At 33.7% G+C, this 18,330-nt stretch overlaps 1 protein-coding gene and 1 pseudogene across 1 annotated transcript; one reads left to right on the top strand and one right to left on the bottom strand.

Moving 5' to 3' along the window:
* Positions 1-1,354: 1,354 nt before the first annotated feature.
* LOC129299787 (LEAF RUST 10 DISEASE-RESISTANCE LOCUS RECEPTOR-LIKE PROTEIN KINASE-like 1.5) lies at positions 1,355-3,601 on the bottom strand. The gene is given in 2 exon segments (XM_054938259.1): positions 1,355-3,073; positions 3,076-3,601. Coding segments are annotated over 2 exon segments (1,953 nt in total). The 5' UTR covers positions 3,566-3,601; the 3' UTR covers positions 1,355-1,610.
* Positions 3,602-11,416: 7,815 nt separating this feature from the next.
* On the top strand, positions 11,417-17,483 carry LOC129299792 (uncharacterized; annotated as a pseudogene).
* The last annotated feature ends 847 nt before the right edge of the window (positions 17,484-18,330 follow it).

Here is an 18,330-nt window from a genome sequence, read left to right as displayed (position 1 = left end):
AGAATCTACTGATGCTTCAGTTTAGTTTTAGCCTATTTCCTCTCTGACAATACCAAGTCCTTTGTCATATAAAGATGATTGGAGCGTCAGATGAACAACTTGAAGTGTTCAATGAAGTTTGGTACATGATGTTACTGAACGCCGGAGAAACTATGAAGGGTATGATCTCGAACTCCGCTGTAATTCAAAGTTCAAACCTTGCAGTTAATTTTGACTATGATAACTAAAATGCAGCAATCGAAGTGATTGAGGAGAAAATCAAGAAGAGGGAAGGAGTTCCATTCTTGTGGCGCTTGCTGGTACAGTGTGCCACTTTGCCTTATCTAGAGTGGAGAGCCTTTCTCAAATGGCTGTTCTAAACCATGATTATTGTTATTGTTAATTATCATCGTTACTGTTCAAATGTTGTACCAGAGAGAGCATACGAGTTAGAGAACAGGCCAGAAGCCGGCAAAGCAAACGAAAGGGTCAGGGCTTTGGAGGGTGCATACTTCTAATGAAGGAACAATCGGCTTCCTTGAAATGAACCATTCTTGTTGAGTAGTAAGTTTGTGTTTAGCAAAGTGCAACTATCGTTGCAGAAAAGAAGAGGAGTGGTGTGTAAATATTAATTAGGAAAAAGATAAAAAAGGTGTAGCTTTTTTGCATCTTTGGAGGCCGTGAAACCTTGTAGCATGTGCAGTGCCGTGTGCTTCTTGTTGACTTTGACACATGGCAGCCCTGTCGGGTCATTTTCTGAGCGCAAATCACGGGAAAGTCATGGAGATAGATATCTTCTTTGCTTTGTTCACACGCCATGAACTCATGAAGTTGCGTTGCCAATGGCTTACCGAAATGCTGACCAGTACCAACTCCAACACTTTGCTTTTCCCCAGCCTCTTTGCGGGCGAAATAGTCAAGTACCACAATCTCTGAGAACTTTTTAAAGACGAGATTTGCTGAACAGGACACGAGTTACGTAAATAACGAAATGGTGGTCAGAGTTGCACGATTATAGAATATATGTACTCCTCCGCACATTTTAAAAAGTTTACTTCATGATATAATTTTTTTAAGTATTATTTAAAAATATTTTAAAAATTAGTCTTCAGTGAAAAAAAAAAGATAATTTTTTTTTAATTTGTTATATAAAAACAGATTTAAAATTTAACACTCATTTTTTATATATTTTTTTCTTTTTTGGCATTGATATCAATAAAATTAGTAAAAATCACTTCTAAAGAAGATTGAAGAAGACTAGTTTTTCCTTTTCATAAATTCCAAGATTTGGAAAGTTCAGGAAAGGGTTAAACTCGCATATTAATTTACAAATTGCCAACGAAAAAAGGGTTCAATCTAAACGGCACCTTATCAGTGACAAGAAATGTGCTTGATATTTTACTCAAATATTCTGAGATGACATCAGCAGAAGTAGTTTGCAGAAGGCTCTGGTGCAAATTTAAAACTCGTACGGAGGCGTCACTGACACGTTCCTCCAACGAAACAAAACCCCCGTGCGAGTAAGTCCAACGTGGAATTATCGTCCTCGTGGTGCCCATTTGACTAGTCGACAAAGGCGAACTGAGATGGTCAAACTCCACAGTGCATTTCACTATTTTGGCCCATCCATCTCACAATCCAGAGCCCTTCACTTCATAGTTCTTTGCCACCTCAGCACCTGCGTGGGAAATCGACGTCGATCTGAGCCCCGCCCGTGACCGGATCCGTACCCGCTTCAGCTCCTCCACCACTTCTTTCGAATCAGGACGGTCGTCCTTGTCCGCCGCCACACAACGGAATGCCAGCTCCGCCACCGCCGTGACGGTGTCCATCGCTTCCTCGTCCTTCGCCAGAAACGGATCCACTACTTGATCCAGTTGACCCATATGGATTCTCGAGACCACCAGATCGGCCAACGCGATTTCCCGCTTGTCCCTGCTCTGGTCCACTGGCTTTAACCCGGAAATCAGCTCCAACAGCACCACTCCGAAGCTATATACGTCGCTCTTCTCCGTTAACCGAAACGACCGGTGGTAATCCGGATCCAGGTAACCGGGTGTACCTTGGGGCCCCGTCCAGACAAACCCAGTTGACGACGATGACGTATCCTGCACAACCAACAACCTAGACAGTCCAAAGTCTCCAACTTTAATCCTCATGTCTTTCTCTACGAAGATGTTGGACGAAGTGATGTCTCTATGAACTATGGGCGGCACAACAGAGCAGTGAAGATACTCCATGGCTAATGCCGTTTGTAGAGCAATATCGATCCTCACTTGCCACGTCAGAGACCCTTTTCGGAATGAAATCTTGGGGCCATGAAGATGATCTGCGAGAGTTCCGTTGGTGACGTAGTCGTAGACCAGAAGCAATCCTCTCGGGTCACTGCAATACCCATGAAGCTTGACTAGATTCGGGTGGTCGATGGAAGAAAGAATCAAAATTTCGTTGCAGAAAGACTTGGTGGAAAAGGCTCGTCCCGCGGCGGCCTCAGCGTGGTGCTTGTGGAGGTATTTCACGGCGACGATTCTGCCATCGTAGAGTTGACCCAGGAACACCGACCCGAACCCGCCATCGCCAATTTTGCGTTTCGGGTCGAACCGATTAGTGGCCGCCTCCAATTCCTCGTAGGTGAAGACAGGAGGAAGAAGACTCGCGGAGCGCTGGTTGTGAAGAAAAAGGATTGTCGGGTCCTCCTCTGTCCTCGATGACTTGAATCTCCTCGAGCGGAAAATTGCAACAGCGATAGAAACAAAAAGAAACAACAACATTAAGGGGATTACAAGGGACAAAACTGCGTTACGCTTGGGATTCACCCTCTGAATCCAAGCAGGCGTGAAACTAGATTCGGATTCGGGCCGAATGCACATAAAATGGTCATGCGGGTCGGATGAATTGAATCCACAAACTCCCTTGGTGGCGTTGCAGTTTCTGCAGCTTGAAAAGTAAGGATCTTGAGCTTCATCCCACTCGACGTCGATCCCTCGAGCAAGTATGTCGTCAAGATACCCTAAAACGTCACTCTGGCAGCGATTCTCCAAGTCTGAAACGGAATGATGGACAGATCCACAGTCACGGAGGACGTGAGCCGGTTCTTGATGAGACTACATTCCCAAGGACAGTGGCTACAGTTTGGGAGAGGGGGAGGCGAGCAAGCTTGGAGATTAGAGATGCGGGAACAGAAAGCATCGGAGATTCTGAAAGGCGAGCCAGAGAGATCAAGAGAGCGATTGAGAAGGGAAAGATAGTGAGGAGTGGAGCAATTTGTGTAGGCGGGGGCGGCGGAGCTTGTAGGTTGGAGATTAGGCAAGAGGGTGAGAGAAGAGGAATTGGGGTTATAGCGAAGAACGGAGAAAGTGAAGTTGTTGATGGAGATGAGGGAATGAGGAGTAGAGCAGTTGATTTGGAAGGAAGGGTGGCCACAGCCAAGTGAGAAAGAGAAAGGAAAAGGAGGGATTGAACGGAAAGGAGGGCAGGGAGAGGAAGTGTGGGGGTGGGAAGAGCAAGGATGAGGAGAAGCTAGATGGGAGAGGAAGGAGAGGAGGAGGCAGAGAGCGAAGAAGGGAGAGAGTGAAGGAGGAGGCATGGAGGAGAGTGAGTAGAGGTGGGAGGAATCATGAATGAGCTAAGATCTGAATCGTGAAAGATGTAGGCAATGGGAGAGGGAGGGTGAGTTTGAAAGCACAGAGAGAGAGAGAGAGAGAGAGAGAGACTCACGTGCAGCAGAGAGGCGAAGACTGAAGACAAAAAACTCTCAGGAGGGGCCGCTTCATAAGAGAGACCTGGGAGCCCTACATTATGACTGATGAGATGACTTCTCTACTATTTTTTTTTTATTTATTCCATCACTCGCTCAACGGCCCAAGGATTATTGTTTCCCGTCAAGCGAGGTAATGTTATTTTCAATGGCGTTCTCCTGGATATTTCATAAATACTTCATTCAATTTTATTTATAAATTATTTTTATTAATTTTATCAATATTAATACAATAAAATATAATAAATATAAATAAATAAAATTTTAAATATAATGTTTAAGTAAAAAATAAAAACTAAATAAACAATATACTATTATTTTTTAAATTTCTTCTTATCCTTCAAAAATAATTTGAGAATTTTAATTTAAAATAAGACAATTTCATTAACTAATAATTTATAAATTGAATCGTATTATATTTTAAAAAGGTGACTAATATATAAGATTGGAGGGATACTTTTGATATATTTTGGATAAATTAGCTCACTGACTAAAAAAGTTTTGTATCTAAAAAATATGGATTAAATTTTTAAAAATTTAAAAGTATAATCAGTTCATATAAATATACAAGATATTTATCATTAATATATATAAAAAATTTATCATTAAAATATTAAAAATTTATAAAAAGTTTATCATTCATATATAATGGTATATTATTTACAAATATAATAAATAAGTTATGATATAAAATATAATAAATGTTAAGCTATTTGTTTGATTTGGTTCTATAAGTTATATCTGTAATAGCCCCATCTTATTTTCAATTCAAAATATAAATATTTTCTTTGAATTAAGTTTGATCAAAATATAAATAACTTAGCATTTATAAAAAAAATTATATTTTTGCCTTCTATTATAAATTTGGATTCTCACATCTATGAATTTATAATCTTCTTCTCAACTCATCCATTATAATTTGAAACTGAAGGTAAAATGAAAAAAACAGTATATATTTTTATGATAATAAGGATTATATTGATATACTTTTTTCGTTAAAAAATGTATGGTATTTTTAATTGAATTTTGTCTCAGTAAAATAATTATTTATTTTTAAACTAATTCTATCTTTTCAGATTTATCTCTATTTAATATATGTTTCACTTTGAAATAAATATAAAATAATTTATTTAATAAGGATACTTTAAAAAAAAAGGTAATAATTACACATTAACAAACTCAAAATATTTTATATTTTTTGACATCCAATCACTCAAAAAATATTTTATAATTTTAAATGAAGAGAGTATATATTATTATCAAAAGTTGTTTATATTTTAGATTGGTTGGAGTATTTATTTAATATAATTGTATATCTCAGTAAAGTAAAACATTAAAAATATTTTATATTTTTTAATATTTAACTCTTAAAAAAATATTTTACATTTTTAATTAAGAGAGTTAAAAAAAAAAAAAGAGAAGTACAAAGGTAAGCTTTATATTTCATACAACGATAATGCTGAAGAACTACTTCAACATCTAATTGATGAGCTAATCACATGCTTTTGACTTTCAGTCATGAGTTAATGCAGAAATTATTATATTTATATTTTTTTGATGATGAGCTTAGAACCTCTTATTTCAACTCATCTATAAAATCCCCCCCTCCCTTTTGGAGAGCATAGAAACTCATAAAATTTAAATATAGATGCATGTATTTTTTTATTTAAAAATATAAAATATTTTAGTTTGAATTTCACTTTCAATAAAATAGCTATCTACTTTTCAACTAATTTTATCTTTTTTATATTTATTTTTATTAAACAACCTATAATAATTATAAAGTCATTATCAATAGGGGTACTTTTTTAAAACAGACAATAATTATACTTTAAAAGACTAAAAAGGCCTTATATTTTTTAACATCCAATTCAACATCTAACTCCTTAAAAAATATCTTATATTTTTTAATGAAGAGAGTATATTTTAATTCATTTAATCAAATCAAATTGAACCAGGTTGTAGGAACTCCAATTTGTTGGACTTACTTTGCAAGTATATTATTTTCTCTTACAACAAATTTAAAAGTGGGGTCCTAAACACTCACTAAAATTAAGACATGCTTCTAAATTTAAAAAGTATTTATAGATATTTAAGATCATCTACAAATCAAAATATGTGTATCTATTATAAATAGAACCAGGAAAACAGGTTGAGCCCACGGGCTAGCCCGTTTAACCTGCACAATTTGACGGGTTAGGTTAAAAAAATTGACTCGTTTTTAAAAACGAGCTGGGTTAGCCCAACCCACAAAAATAGCGAGCTAAAACGAGCTAGCCCGTGGGCTAAACGAGCTAGTTCGCGGGTTAGCATATTTTTTAAAATATAATTTTTTATTTTTTAATTATATTATATCTTTTTATAAATCTATAATAATGATAATATCTCTTAAATATGTAATTTATGACTTTCAAATATGTTCTTTACATTTAAAATATAGTGTAAATTTTTTTTATAATTTGCAAATAAAATTTTTGTTATAGTTTATGAAGATGATTTATTAGTTTTTATAAAAATATTTTGAATATATATATTTATTAATCTCATAAGATCTATTAATTAAAATTATAAATATGAATTCACTAAGAAAAATAATATGGGTTTATATTCAAATTTTCTTTCTTAGCGATAAAGATAGCACACCTAGGTGAGAAGATGATTAATGGTAAAAATCTGGCAAAATGAATTTGCTTGGTTGAATTCTATATTTATTTTATTTATTTACAAGTTTTTTAATTGCTAATTTGCTTTAAAATATGAAATAAATATATATATTTATATTGTATAAATTTTAAATTATTAAAAAAATAATAATTTTTTTGCGGGCTTGACTAGCTCGCTAGACAATGGGTTAAATTGAATTTTTCAGCCCGTTTTATCTGGCAGGCTGGCCCAATCCAATCTTTTGAAATTTTGATATTGATAGCTTAGTTAGCATCTTTTGAAATTGTTACTTGTGGAGTTAAATTAAGGGACTTCTCAAATATTTTAAGTATCACCCTAATATAGTAACTGAACTCATAGGTATATTTTATTGGGTTATATTTTTTGGTTGGAGTGTTAAATTCACCAAACTAATGTATACTTTAACTCTACATAAGCTTTATCATCCATTTAGGACAACTTTTCTGAAAAACATCGCCTCATAAAAATTATCAAAGAGATTATCATAAAAGTTCAGACAATCACCTTTCATCATGTGTTCAAAAAAATAAATATATGTATTGATTTGCTTGTCCTCAAAATATCTTGTGGCGATTTAGATATTCGAATGGCTAATCATTCACCACTAGGGTGCAACAAACCTGTAACTTTTGTCTTGATTTTGCCTTTTCACATAATTTTTACATGGTCTTATACTTGAAAAAGGTGCATTTACATGTTGCCAACGAACAAAATTATTAAATTTGATTTCATGATTTTGTAAATTATACATGAAATTCTTACCTACTGAATCAATATTTTGTCAACTATTATATTTTAGTATTTAAATATTAAACTTTGAGTTTTGGTCGGTTAACAATGAGTAATTTTGCTACAGATGGTAATAAACAAGTTATTTTACCAAACATATTTCTGTACCAATGTTGACTGTAATGATATGGCAAGGATGTGGTAGCTGACCTGTGAATTTGGAAGTCTTCCTCTTTAATGATGGTCGGCTCATTTGTGGAATCATACAGCTTTCATATTTAAAATATGTTTCTCTCTTAATTACACTGCTTTTAAACTGACAAATACCCCTTCATATATATATATATATATATATGGAAACCAAACAAGGCATTACGTTTTCAACGGGCAATTACGTTTTGGTCTTTTGGATGATTGCCACCATCTTATGTCCCATTTGGTAATTCTCACTCATGCAGACACACACGTTGAATTAATCGCGGAGCGAAGACATGATGTGTTCAGAACAAAAGATGAAAGATTTCAATGAATTTAATTTATAAAAAATAAAGGAGTATAGTTAAAAATTTAATTAATCTTTCTTACTCTGTCCTCTAATATCTTATTTTTTATTAAAATTTTATAATCTCAGTTATCCATTCTTGTAAAGCAAACCTATTATTTTATAAAAATTGTAAAATAAAACGTTTCAATTATCCATCTTTCCATATCCACAGTTGTTAATAGAGTTTTTTTTTTTTGGCCGGCATTAGTTGTTAATAAGTTGGCTAGGTTTATGCAGGTGATATATGAGGATAAATTTTACAATATTGATTTCGACATTGATTCATCATATGAAAATGTTGTTAAATCATATTTAAATATCTAAAAATGAGGTTGGCTTTAATAGGAATCTAATTTTTTGAAATTTTCTGGTTTTTCAAATTTTTTATATTATGTTTAGGCATGTCTGATTTTCTAAAAATTGTTTTGGCTTCTTTTTTAATTTTAATTTTTAGTTTAATAACAGCCCAACTTTAACCTATTCTCAACTCAACTGTGGAAAAAAAAATTAATTAAAAAAATAATTAAAATTAAGCTGTTAACAACTCCAATAGATAGTCGAATCTATTCAATCCGATTTTTAAAGCTTTTTTATGGCAAACAATTATTCAATGATTTGTGTGTTCATTGTTTTTGTCCATGTGAATATTTATTACAGAAACTAAAAAAGGTCAGAAGAGATGATTTATTTATCTCTTAACAATTAAAATAAAACAAAATAAATTAAAATTATATAAACTTAATATATAATATATATATATATATATATATAACTACACCGTGCGAAAAGAATGTCTTGAAAGGCGGGAGGCTCCCATCACCGTCGTCCCATTTATGGGTGGGAGCTCGCTGCTTTAACATTATGATTTGACTTTTCTTAGTGAGCTGAGCTTACAATCGGGCTCCACTCTCATCGCTCGTTTCCAATTTATGGGCTTCGTTTACTTATCGAAAAAACTTATGGGCTCCATTTCACCCGGCCCTTTTTGGGGCTCCAAATAAACTTTTTGGAAGTGCATAATATAATTAAGAGAAAAAATAATTTACCACCAGGCCTTGAAATTTTTGAAAGGGACTATAACCACTGAATACAGGATATCGTGTTTTGAGTCCATTTCAACGGATTTTTTTTTTGAAAAAATTATTTCTAATTAAACCCAATAACGTTTGATTTTAAGCCAAGTACATATATGATTAAAAAAACACACAAAGAGAGAATCTTATATACTATTTAGTATCAAAATACATATAAAAAAATTATGAGCGTGTGGAGTTGGCGTATTTGTAAATACCCATTTGGATTTCAATTTATATATGTTAAAAGTACATTTAGAAGATTCAATTATTTATTGAATTTAATAAAAATACATTTCAAATGTAACTTGTATATATTGTGAGGGTTACTCAAATAGGCTTCAAGTTGTGAATGGTGCCACTTATTTCAAGTCCCATGCAGCAGCATGACCCTTGTTTTACTAAAGTTAAGATATAAGGTTAAGTTGTTCTACTTTTTTTGTCGTACGCCAACACAAGAGTTATCCAACACTTTATTGTATTTTAATTTTAAACAATTCTACAAGCATTTGTCTTTAGAAAATTGTGACTTGTTTAAAATAATGCCATCGCCGAATACATATACCTATTGTCACTAGCCCCGTGACACTATGCTCTGTTTCGCAGTACTTTAATAATAAGAAACGTAGAAGGAAATTCAAGTCGAACCGAAGATGCTTTCCCAGTCAGCTTTCCCCCGAAAGACACGCTTCCATTTTTCCTCTTCAAAATATTATTATTTTCGAAGCTCACTTCTAGAATGAATTTGATATTCCATGCATTAATAATTCAAGCCTATGTTACTAGTAATTCACTTGCACACCTCCCAAAGTCTCAACATTGATTATTACATACTCCCTCCATCTCAACATTGATTATTATATACTCCCTCCGTATTAAATTACAAGATAGTTTTAAAAAGAGATTTTCATCCCAAAATATAAAATATTTTAAGTATATTAAGATTTTATTAAATACATCAATTTTAAATTTATTTTTTTTATAATTAATTTTTATCAATTCTCTTTTTGAAATATTAAATGATGAACATTTTTAAAAGTTTATATTTTTTTAAAAAAGATAATATTTTTAAGTGTATTTAATGAGATTTATTAATATGAGATTTTATTTAAAAGTGTATTATAATTTTAGATAAAAAAAGTAATAAATTAAATTTAATATGGCTAATTTTAAGATGCATTATTGTCCTTAATTATTGAAAACAGCATTATTGCACTGGGGACGCATTATATTGAAGTAGATGGACATGGAAATAAAGCAATGAGTTTCATTTTTGTGGATCATACATGTATAAAAATTAAATGGTCCAATTCCTATAAAACCAATGAACTAAAATACTCCAATATATTCATTGCACAGAGAAGAAGGATACACGAAACCTTCATAAACATACAGACAGAGAAATAAAGACAAACGATAATAAGAAGCATAGTAGAACAACATAGAAACAACAGTCCTAAAGAAGCATGATTAACAAGAACCGTTAGCACGTGCTAAGCCAAGAACCTTAGTCAATCATTACTTAGCACAATGACTCTACAAAAACCATTTTTAGCTCCGCTAGCTAGCATGCATCATGCCCGCACGACTTCTGGAAGAGAAAAGAAGGGGGAAATAAGGGGATTATTTTGGAAATGTATCAACAAGCTACACCCCAATCAAAACTAATTACAGGCTGTCGCTCTAATTAATCATACTTTTTCCAAGTTATTTTTCAATAACTTCATCATGATTTGTTTGTTTGACTTTTTATTTGCCAGAAAATTGAAATTACCTTTTAGTTAAGCTGGTATATTTTTTTAATGTTAAAGGTCAGTGGCCTTTGTGGCTAAGCTTGTTGTAAGTGGGAAGTTCAATCTAGCTATCTAATAATTTAGGCCATTAGTACTTACCTGCTCTTCTAATTCAAATACATACATACATACATACATGTATAAAGTTTGAATTTAAGAGATTTAGCAAAGATGAGTTTGGGAGAAATAATAAAAGAATTAGAAAAGCGGAATTTACCTCAATTTAGTTATCCCATTGAATTCAATTTGAGAGAAACAATTACTACAAAACAAATTAGTAAAAATCAGGAAATTATATCTAAAAATTTAACTAAAGCAGTAGATAAATATGTCTTGAGGATGAGTTCCCAAACACACACAAGAAATTTTTAGTTATATCCAGTGTATTACATCATTCATAATTCATTTATTAAAATTATATCAATTCTATTAAATAAAATTTTATGTGTCATTATTTTCAATAATTTTATTTTTATCATAGAACACCTATTTAATTTTTTGTTTTTTCTATCTTCACTATTATTAATATCATAATTAATTTATATTTAATGTTATTTGAATATTATGTTTTTAGTTGATGGATTATGAATAACGTGATATGTGATATACCGAGCCTATCTAAATTTCTCAACACACACTAAAACACTAGTTCACCGCACTGTTTGGGAAAAATGCGTCCCTGTCTCTTTGATTTGGATTTTGCTTCTTTTTATATATATTTATATATATATATATATATATATAAAAAGACGTTTTTCTCTTCATTATCCTTTTTGCCCCCTTAAAAAAACATGTTGAAGGCTTGGAGCATGCCTGCACAAGCACGCCGCAGTACAAAAACCGTTTCCAGTTAAAAATTAACTTAACCTGGTTACCAGGGATTGGCAGTCTCATTCCTCCGTCGCCAGTTTTAGTTCCAGACTTTGATTTTTTCAAGTTTCAACGCAGACCCTTCCCCATCTTTTCCTCTGTCTCTAACATTTGTACTGCCCCGAACCTTCACCCTCTTGACCTGCGTTTCCCATCCAAATCGTCTCCATTAAGAAAACCATTCAATCTTCATTCATTACCAATACCTCCAAATCACGCCCCGCCATATTTAACCCTTTCACTGATTTTCTCTCTTCCATTACTAATCTCATCATTATAATAACTTCGTCACCACTTCGTAAACTTATAGAGCTTTCCTTGTAAGTCTTGATTTAACTATGGAGCTTTTCGCCAAAGCCAGCGCTGTCAAGCTTCGCAGCCATCTTGACAAGTACCTTGTCGCGGACGACGGTCGTGAAAAGGTCCGGCAGAGTAGAAACGGGTCGTCCAGGAGGGCCAAATGGGTCGTGGAATTAGTGGAAGGGAAGACCCACGTTGTGCGGCTCAAGAGCTGTCATGGTCGGTACTTGACGGCCACGGACAGGCCTTTTCTGTTGGGGATGACCGGAGAGAGAGTTGTTCAGAGCGATTTCGAGACGGATTCGGATTGGAAGTTCGAGTGGCAGCCGATAAGAGATGGATTTCAGGTGAGGCTGAGGAGTTGGTGTGGGAAGTATTTGAGGGGCAACGGCGGGACGCGGCCGTGGAGGAACTCCGTCACGCACGATGAACCCCATAGCTACTCGTCGACGAGCAATTGGGTTCTGTGGGATGTGGAGGCGGTCGAATTGCCGGAGGCGCTGGAATATTCGTTTTCCGAGAGTGTCTTGTCGTCCTCTGTTTCCGATGAGAATTTCGGTTCGGAACCGTCGTCGCCAATGTCGGTTTTCTCCTTGGCTTCCTCGCCGAGACGGAATTCTAAGTTGCAGGTACGTGACCATGCTTTAATTTGTTCATTGTTTTTGCCATGTTACTTTCTGGGACAAAAAATAATTTGCTTAAGCGAAGTTGATTTTGGAGCTGAATTGGTTTGGACGAACTGAATCGAAATTACGGTTTATTGATTACGTTAAAGGCTAAAGATTACGAAAATTAAATTCATAATAATAGTTAAGATTTCTTAATTAAGGAAAGCAAGGTTCAAACTTTAATTGCTTGGCCAAGGGAAAAAGACTCCATAGATGGTAGAAGTCAAAGTTTAAGGCCGCACTAAACGCACTAATCAGGCTTGTTGGCAAAAGAAAAGTTGAAAAAAAAAAAGCACTAATCAAGCTTGGCTCCATGAAATAGCTCAATAATTTGCAACAATTATGATGCTATTTCTTGCAAATATGATCGGTTTATAATGACTAGTTTCCTTGTGAATTCATTCGACTATCTGAATAACAACGTGCCTCTTCAACAATACTTGCTTGGTCGCGCAAATTAAAAATTAAAAAATAAATTAATGAATACATGAATGAAAGGGAGTGTGATTGATGGGGTGACCAAGGATTTTAAATAAATAAATATACATGTAGTATTTTAAACTTGGCGTGATATGTATGGATGTGTCTATATGTTTATATATTGAAATACATAAGCTGCATTATATTAATATACAAGTTATAAGCAACTTATTTATTAAAATTTGTAAAAATAAGGATATATATATCTTGCAAAAACAACCAATTAAACATGTTCTTGTAGTGCAATTTTTTATTTCTATATGTCTTGTAAATTGAAGTTTATGGAATGCTTTAAGTTTAAATCCAAGCATTTTAAAGTGAAATATGTATAAAATAGATTGAAAGTAATTAAATCAGATTGGAAAAAGTGAATGGGAAAAAGAAATGGCATGCAGATTTTTATTGCTTGTGACATTGGTTTTCACTTTAAATTAAAGACGCGTTAACATTAGAAAATCAAATTATTCAAACTTTGATGCGAGACTTCTTTTGATATGGGAGACGTGAGAGAATGCAAAGTCTTGTCGTTAAAGTAGGGAGTAACGAGATTTTTTTAAGGAAAAAATATAAAACAAGAGAAAGGATTGGTGAAATTTTGAGACATAAAAATTGTTAAAAAGAGGGAAGCTTGAAAATTGAAACCCTTTTTTTTTTTTTAATTTAGAGTGGGTCATGCTTTTGGTCACAATCATAGGAGCAAAAGTCTCGTTGCAAGTTTGGCGTATTAACACCCTTGGGAGCCTTCTTGTTGATCCTTTTTAACGATTATAGCGTTTGGATTTGATTTCCCTTCTCGCACCATATGTCTCCAACGCGAACAAGCCACGCCACCTCACCCAATAGCGTGGCTCTTTAATATCTTTTTCTAAAGCAGAATGATAAATAAAAATCTTATAAAAATATTAACCTTAAATTAAAATTTTTTTCACAATTGAACTTCTCAACTTTTGTGCTTCTCTCTCTGTTTTTTTTATTTCAGTTTTAAAATTTTTAAAAATATTTATTTGGAATTAATTTTTTTTATGAGGTACTTGTTTGTCATTTCCTTCCCTTTCTAATCTATTATTACTTGTTTTATGAATGCTCCCTCACTTCCTTGATATAAAATGTTTTTAAGAGATTTCCTTGGTTCATAAATTCATAAAAATCTCCTACCTCTATTAATAAATAGTCATTAAAATATATAATTAGATAATTAAAATATAAAATATGATCATAATTTAATTTAAATATATTTTAAATATAAATTATTGAAATTAAATTCATCTATATGAATAAATTATCATACTCAATGTAAAAATTTTAAAATAAGACAACTTATTTTTAGTATTATTTCTTGTTTTATATTAATATTACCTTTTGATTTGAGTTTTATTTTCTTTTGAAATAGGTCCTACTGCTTTTATGATTGAGTTTTGCATAATATATATTTAACTCACTTAATTTGGTACTAAATTAACAAGTCTAATAAGTTTAATTAAATTTACATTTAGTTTGAATTTATAAGTTAATTGATATTATTCCGTTAGAAACATAAAAAATTTAAACTTAAAAAGTAAATTAATGAGTTAACGAGTTTGCATTTAGTCTAAATTTATAATGAGTTGACACAATTTTATAAGTTAGAAATGTAAAAATGACAAATTTAAAAAATTAACTTGAGAGTTTGATAACAATGATCCAAGTACTCCATGAACAATACAAATTTAATAGTAAATTTGAATTATCTATATTAAATTTAGACTGCTCAAATTGGTAATTAGATTTAATTTTTTTTAAATTTTTATAAATTAAATATTTAAATATATTCTGGATATTACAGATTTAATATTAAAATTATAAACTTTTTTAATATTAAGTCTAAACTATCTATATTAAATCTACATTATTCAAATTGCTTATCAAATTTAATAAAAATGTTATAATTTTATTTACCAAAAAAGTTATAATTTTTATTTTAATAAACATAAAATAAAATTAAAAATATTTAATCTTTAAATTTTTTATTTATTTTTATTTATTTTAACAAAAAACAGCACAATTTAAAAAAAAATGGAGAAGAAATAGAGAGAATTAGAGAAAAGAAGTGGACCCGCTCCTTGCCCAAAATGAGATCGAAAGTTATAGGCATTCACGCCTTTCCGCTCTTCTTTTGCCGCCTCACGCGGACCCCACCACCCTCCATTGTCCATTTCATATTCGCCACTCTCACCTGCCTCCCCTCCCCCACTCATCACTTCCATCGCTATCCACGCCGAACATACACCTATACTATTACTACCTAAATAATACTCCCTCTGCTTTTATTTTATTTTATTGTAATAAAAAATTAATGATTTAACATGAAATGCCAATTTTTCATTTCTCCGCTCTATAACTAACAATTATGTTGCGTCCATTACCTCCCTAACTAATTAAAAAAAAATACAAAATAGGAATCAATGAATCAATTTATTTCTTTTTCGGACCAAACAATGAATTAATTTATTATTAATGATTAGATAACAACTTAGGCCAACTATCACCGCGTCCGCCTAAACCCAAGCACGTCATAATAAACACACAACCGTGTCGTACAGTGTGACCCAGCTTGGCTGGCGCTGACTCTATCCTACCCCGCGCTCACTTTCTTTTACCGTTCCCAACGCCATTCCTCACCCGCCTTGTTTTCTCTCCCCACTCATATATGAGCAAACCAACCCGATTCGCATCTTCATTTTCTCTCTCCGAAGTGTGAAGCTTTCAACATTCTTGTTTCTTCCTTCTTTTGTATTACAGATAAGTTCCAACAAGTTCAGGTCCGGCATGGACTTCTTTCACAACGCCAAGGCGGTGCGCCTCCGCAGCCACCATGATAAGTACCTCCTCGCCGACGAGGATGAGGAATCCGTCGCCCAGGACCGAAACGGATCTTCCAAGGCCGGCCGATGGATCGTCGAGTACGTCCCCGGCTATGACAACATCATTCGTCTCAAGAGCATCTACGGCAAGTACCTCACCGCTTCCAACCAGCCATTCCTGCTCGGCATGACGGGTCGCAAGGTGCTTCAGACTCTGCCGCGCAGGCTCGATTCCTCCGTCGAGTGGGAACCCGTGAGAGACGGATCTCAGCTCAAGCTCAAGACCCGATACGGGAACTATCTCAGGGCCAATGGCGGCTTGCCGCCTTGGAGGAACTCTGTGACTCATGATATCCCCATAGGACTTCCACACAGGATTGGATCTTGTGGGATGTGGACGTCGTCGAGATTCATGTTCAGAAACCCGCGCCTCCGCCCGTGCCTCATTCGGATTCCCTGGACTTCGAATCCAACACCCCGTCCGCTCAATCCATCAAAGCTGCGACCTTTTCAAGGCAGGAGGTATGACTCGTGAGATTCGTCGGGACTTTTTTTTTTTTTTTTTATGTGGGTAGGCTGTCTAGACTGAAGGTTCGATCTGAATTGTGAATTTTGTGTGTTTTGCAGTCCACTGATTCTAATGTGGGTTCGCCGCCGAAGATGGAGGGACGAACTATATACTACCACGTGGCAGAGGATAATGGCGACGTGGATGATGAAGGCGTGCAGGGCTATTCTTTGATCTTTAAAGGCAGCGGTGTAGAGGAATTGACTCGCAAGTTTGTGGAAGAGACAGGGCTGGAAGGAATCATTGTGTGCACTCGCAGTCCTCTGAATGGAAAGCTTTACCCTCTTCGCTTGCAGCTTCCTCCCAACAATGTTACGATGCAGGTGGTTCTGGTTCTTCCATCCTCTAAAGGTAAGCTTTTTCTTTTGAATTTTGTCTAATATCATTGAATTCTGCAGAATTTGGCTACTAGTAGTAGGATCTGACATGATACGCTTCTCACATTTTTGTTCTGTTCTAAGAACAGGCTTAAGTTCTTTAATTTTGATTCTCCGATCGAAGTTTATAGATTCGGCAACTATCATATTTGGGTTGTAAAAGATGTTGCATCTCTGGCTTTTACTAAACATGCTAGGCAAAAAAAAAAAAAAGGTCTTCTTTTGATATTGTAACGTTTGAAACATGTAAATACATAAGTTGTTTCCTTTCTTCTTGTTCTGGTGGGATTTATATATCATGCATGCTTTATTATTTGTTGCCCTAACACTCTGCATTAATCCTCTTTGTTGTTGTGATGTTTCAGTGGCAAGAGATTTTGAGGAACAGGGTTTACTGTGAGATGCCTAGCTGGAGAGTGTTGCCGTTTTGGATCTTTTCATAAGCAAGGCCTATGTACATATTCAGATTTTATGTGGAAGCACTTGGGAATGTGTTGGGGAGTTCTGCATATTCTCCTTGCATTTATAAACCGAACGCATAGCCATAAAGGTTTCGCCTTCTAATCAAGGAGGCATTTCTAAAGCCGCCATTGTGAAGGGTATGAATTATGGTATCTCGTAACAGCATTATCGGATCATTAATGGCTGTCCTAGGGGTAGGGTGGTTTTGTAATTTTTTTTATGTGCTTTATGCTTGATTCAATTTTTTTTTTTGGGTCAAAATGCTTGATTCAATTTATTTGTTAGCCAGTGCCAGATGTTATCGTTGGATATATGTAAAATTAAACTTGTATCGGAATTATAATTTACTTTTTCCGTAGCGGTGTATTTTCGGCTCACATTATTCTTTGGGAAAAAAGCTTTGCATAGTACAAATATAATAGAGATGTGTGTTAAAAATATTCATAAAACACATAAGAATACTTTAAAAAATTTTTAAACATGAGTATATCTCTAACCATACACTTTAAAAAATATTACAACACATATTTGATATTTTTGACCACTTATGGCGATTAAACATGAATATATCTCTAACCATGCACTTTAAAGTATCGGCTACAAAGGTTGACCTTGATTTTTAAATATCAAATATATATTGAATTTTTTGTAATTAAAAAACTATATTTTGATACTTGTCAAGTGCGTATCATATCAGAGCTTTTGCAAAACATAAGAAAGCATGTCTTAACGCTGTTGATTCTTTTGGGGGATCTTTTTCATAAATCATAGCAATGGCCGATGGGGCATACCATGCTTACCATGTCCGGGAAAAACCTTCTCATCATTCCCTTCTTTTCCTGTGGACCGAATTGGATAGTACCGAAAGGGCCTTTCAGCATTATAATCTTGGGAAAACTAATTTTTTATTTTTATAGTTTCAGTATCTATAGTTTTTTTAAATTTTATTTTTAATCTGTATAATTTTTTTAATGTTTTTAATCTTTATAGAAGCTAAAAATACTGAAAAATTAAAATTATAGGGATATAAAAAATAAATGTCACCCAATATTTTTGAAATTATAAATATTAAAAATACTGAAAAAAATTATAAAAATTAAAAATAAAATTTGATGAAACTAGAAAGACGAATGAGTATTTTTTGCTGTACTCCTAAGGTAAAACGTGCTTTGATAGCATCTGTTGTTCTTTTTGCTCCGTGGGGA

This window comes from Prosopis cineraria, unplaced genomic scaffold (assembly GCF_029017545.1).
Source record: "Prosopis cineraria cultivar Desert tree isolate PC_DT_omini unplaced genomic scaffold, ASM2901754v1 PC1299, whole genome shotgun sequence".
Lineage (NCBI taxonomy): Eukaryota > Viridiplantae > Streptophyta > Magnoliopsida > Fabales > Fabaceae > Prosopis > Prosopis cineraria.
Note: the sequence above shows the minus strand (reverse complement) of the source record. Positions and strands in the feature narration are given on the sequence as shown.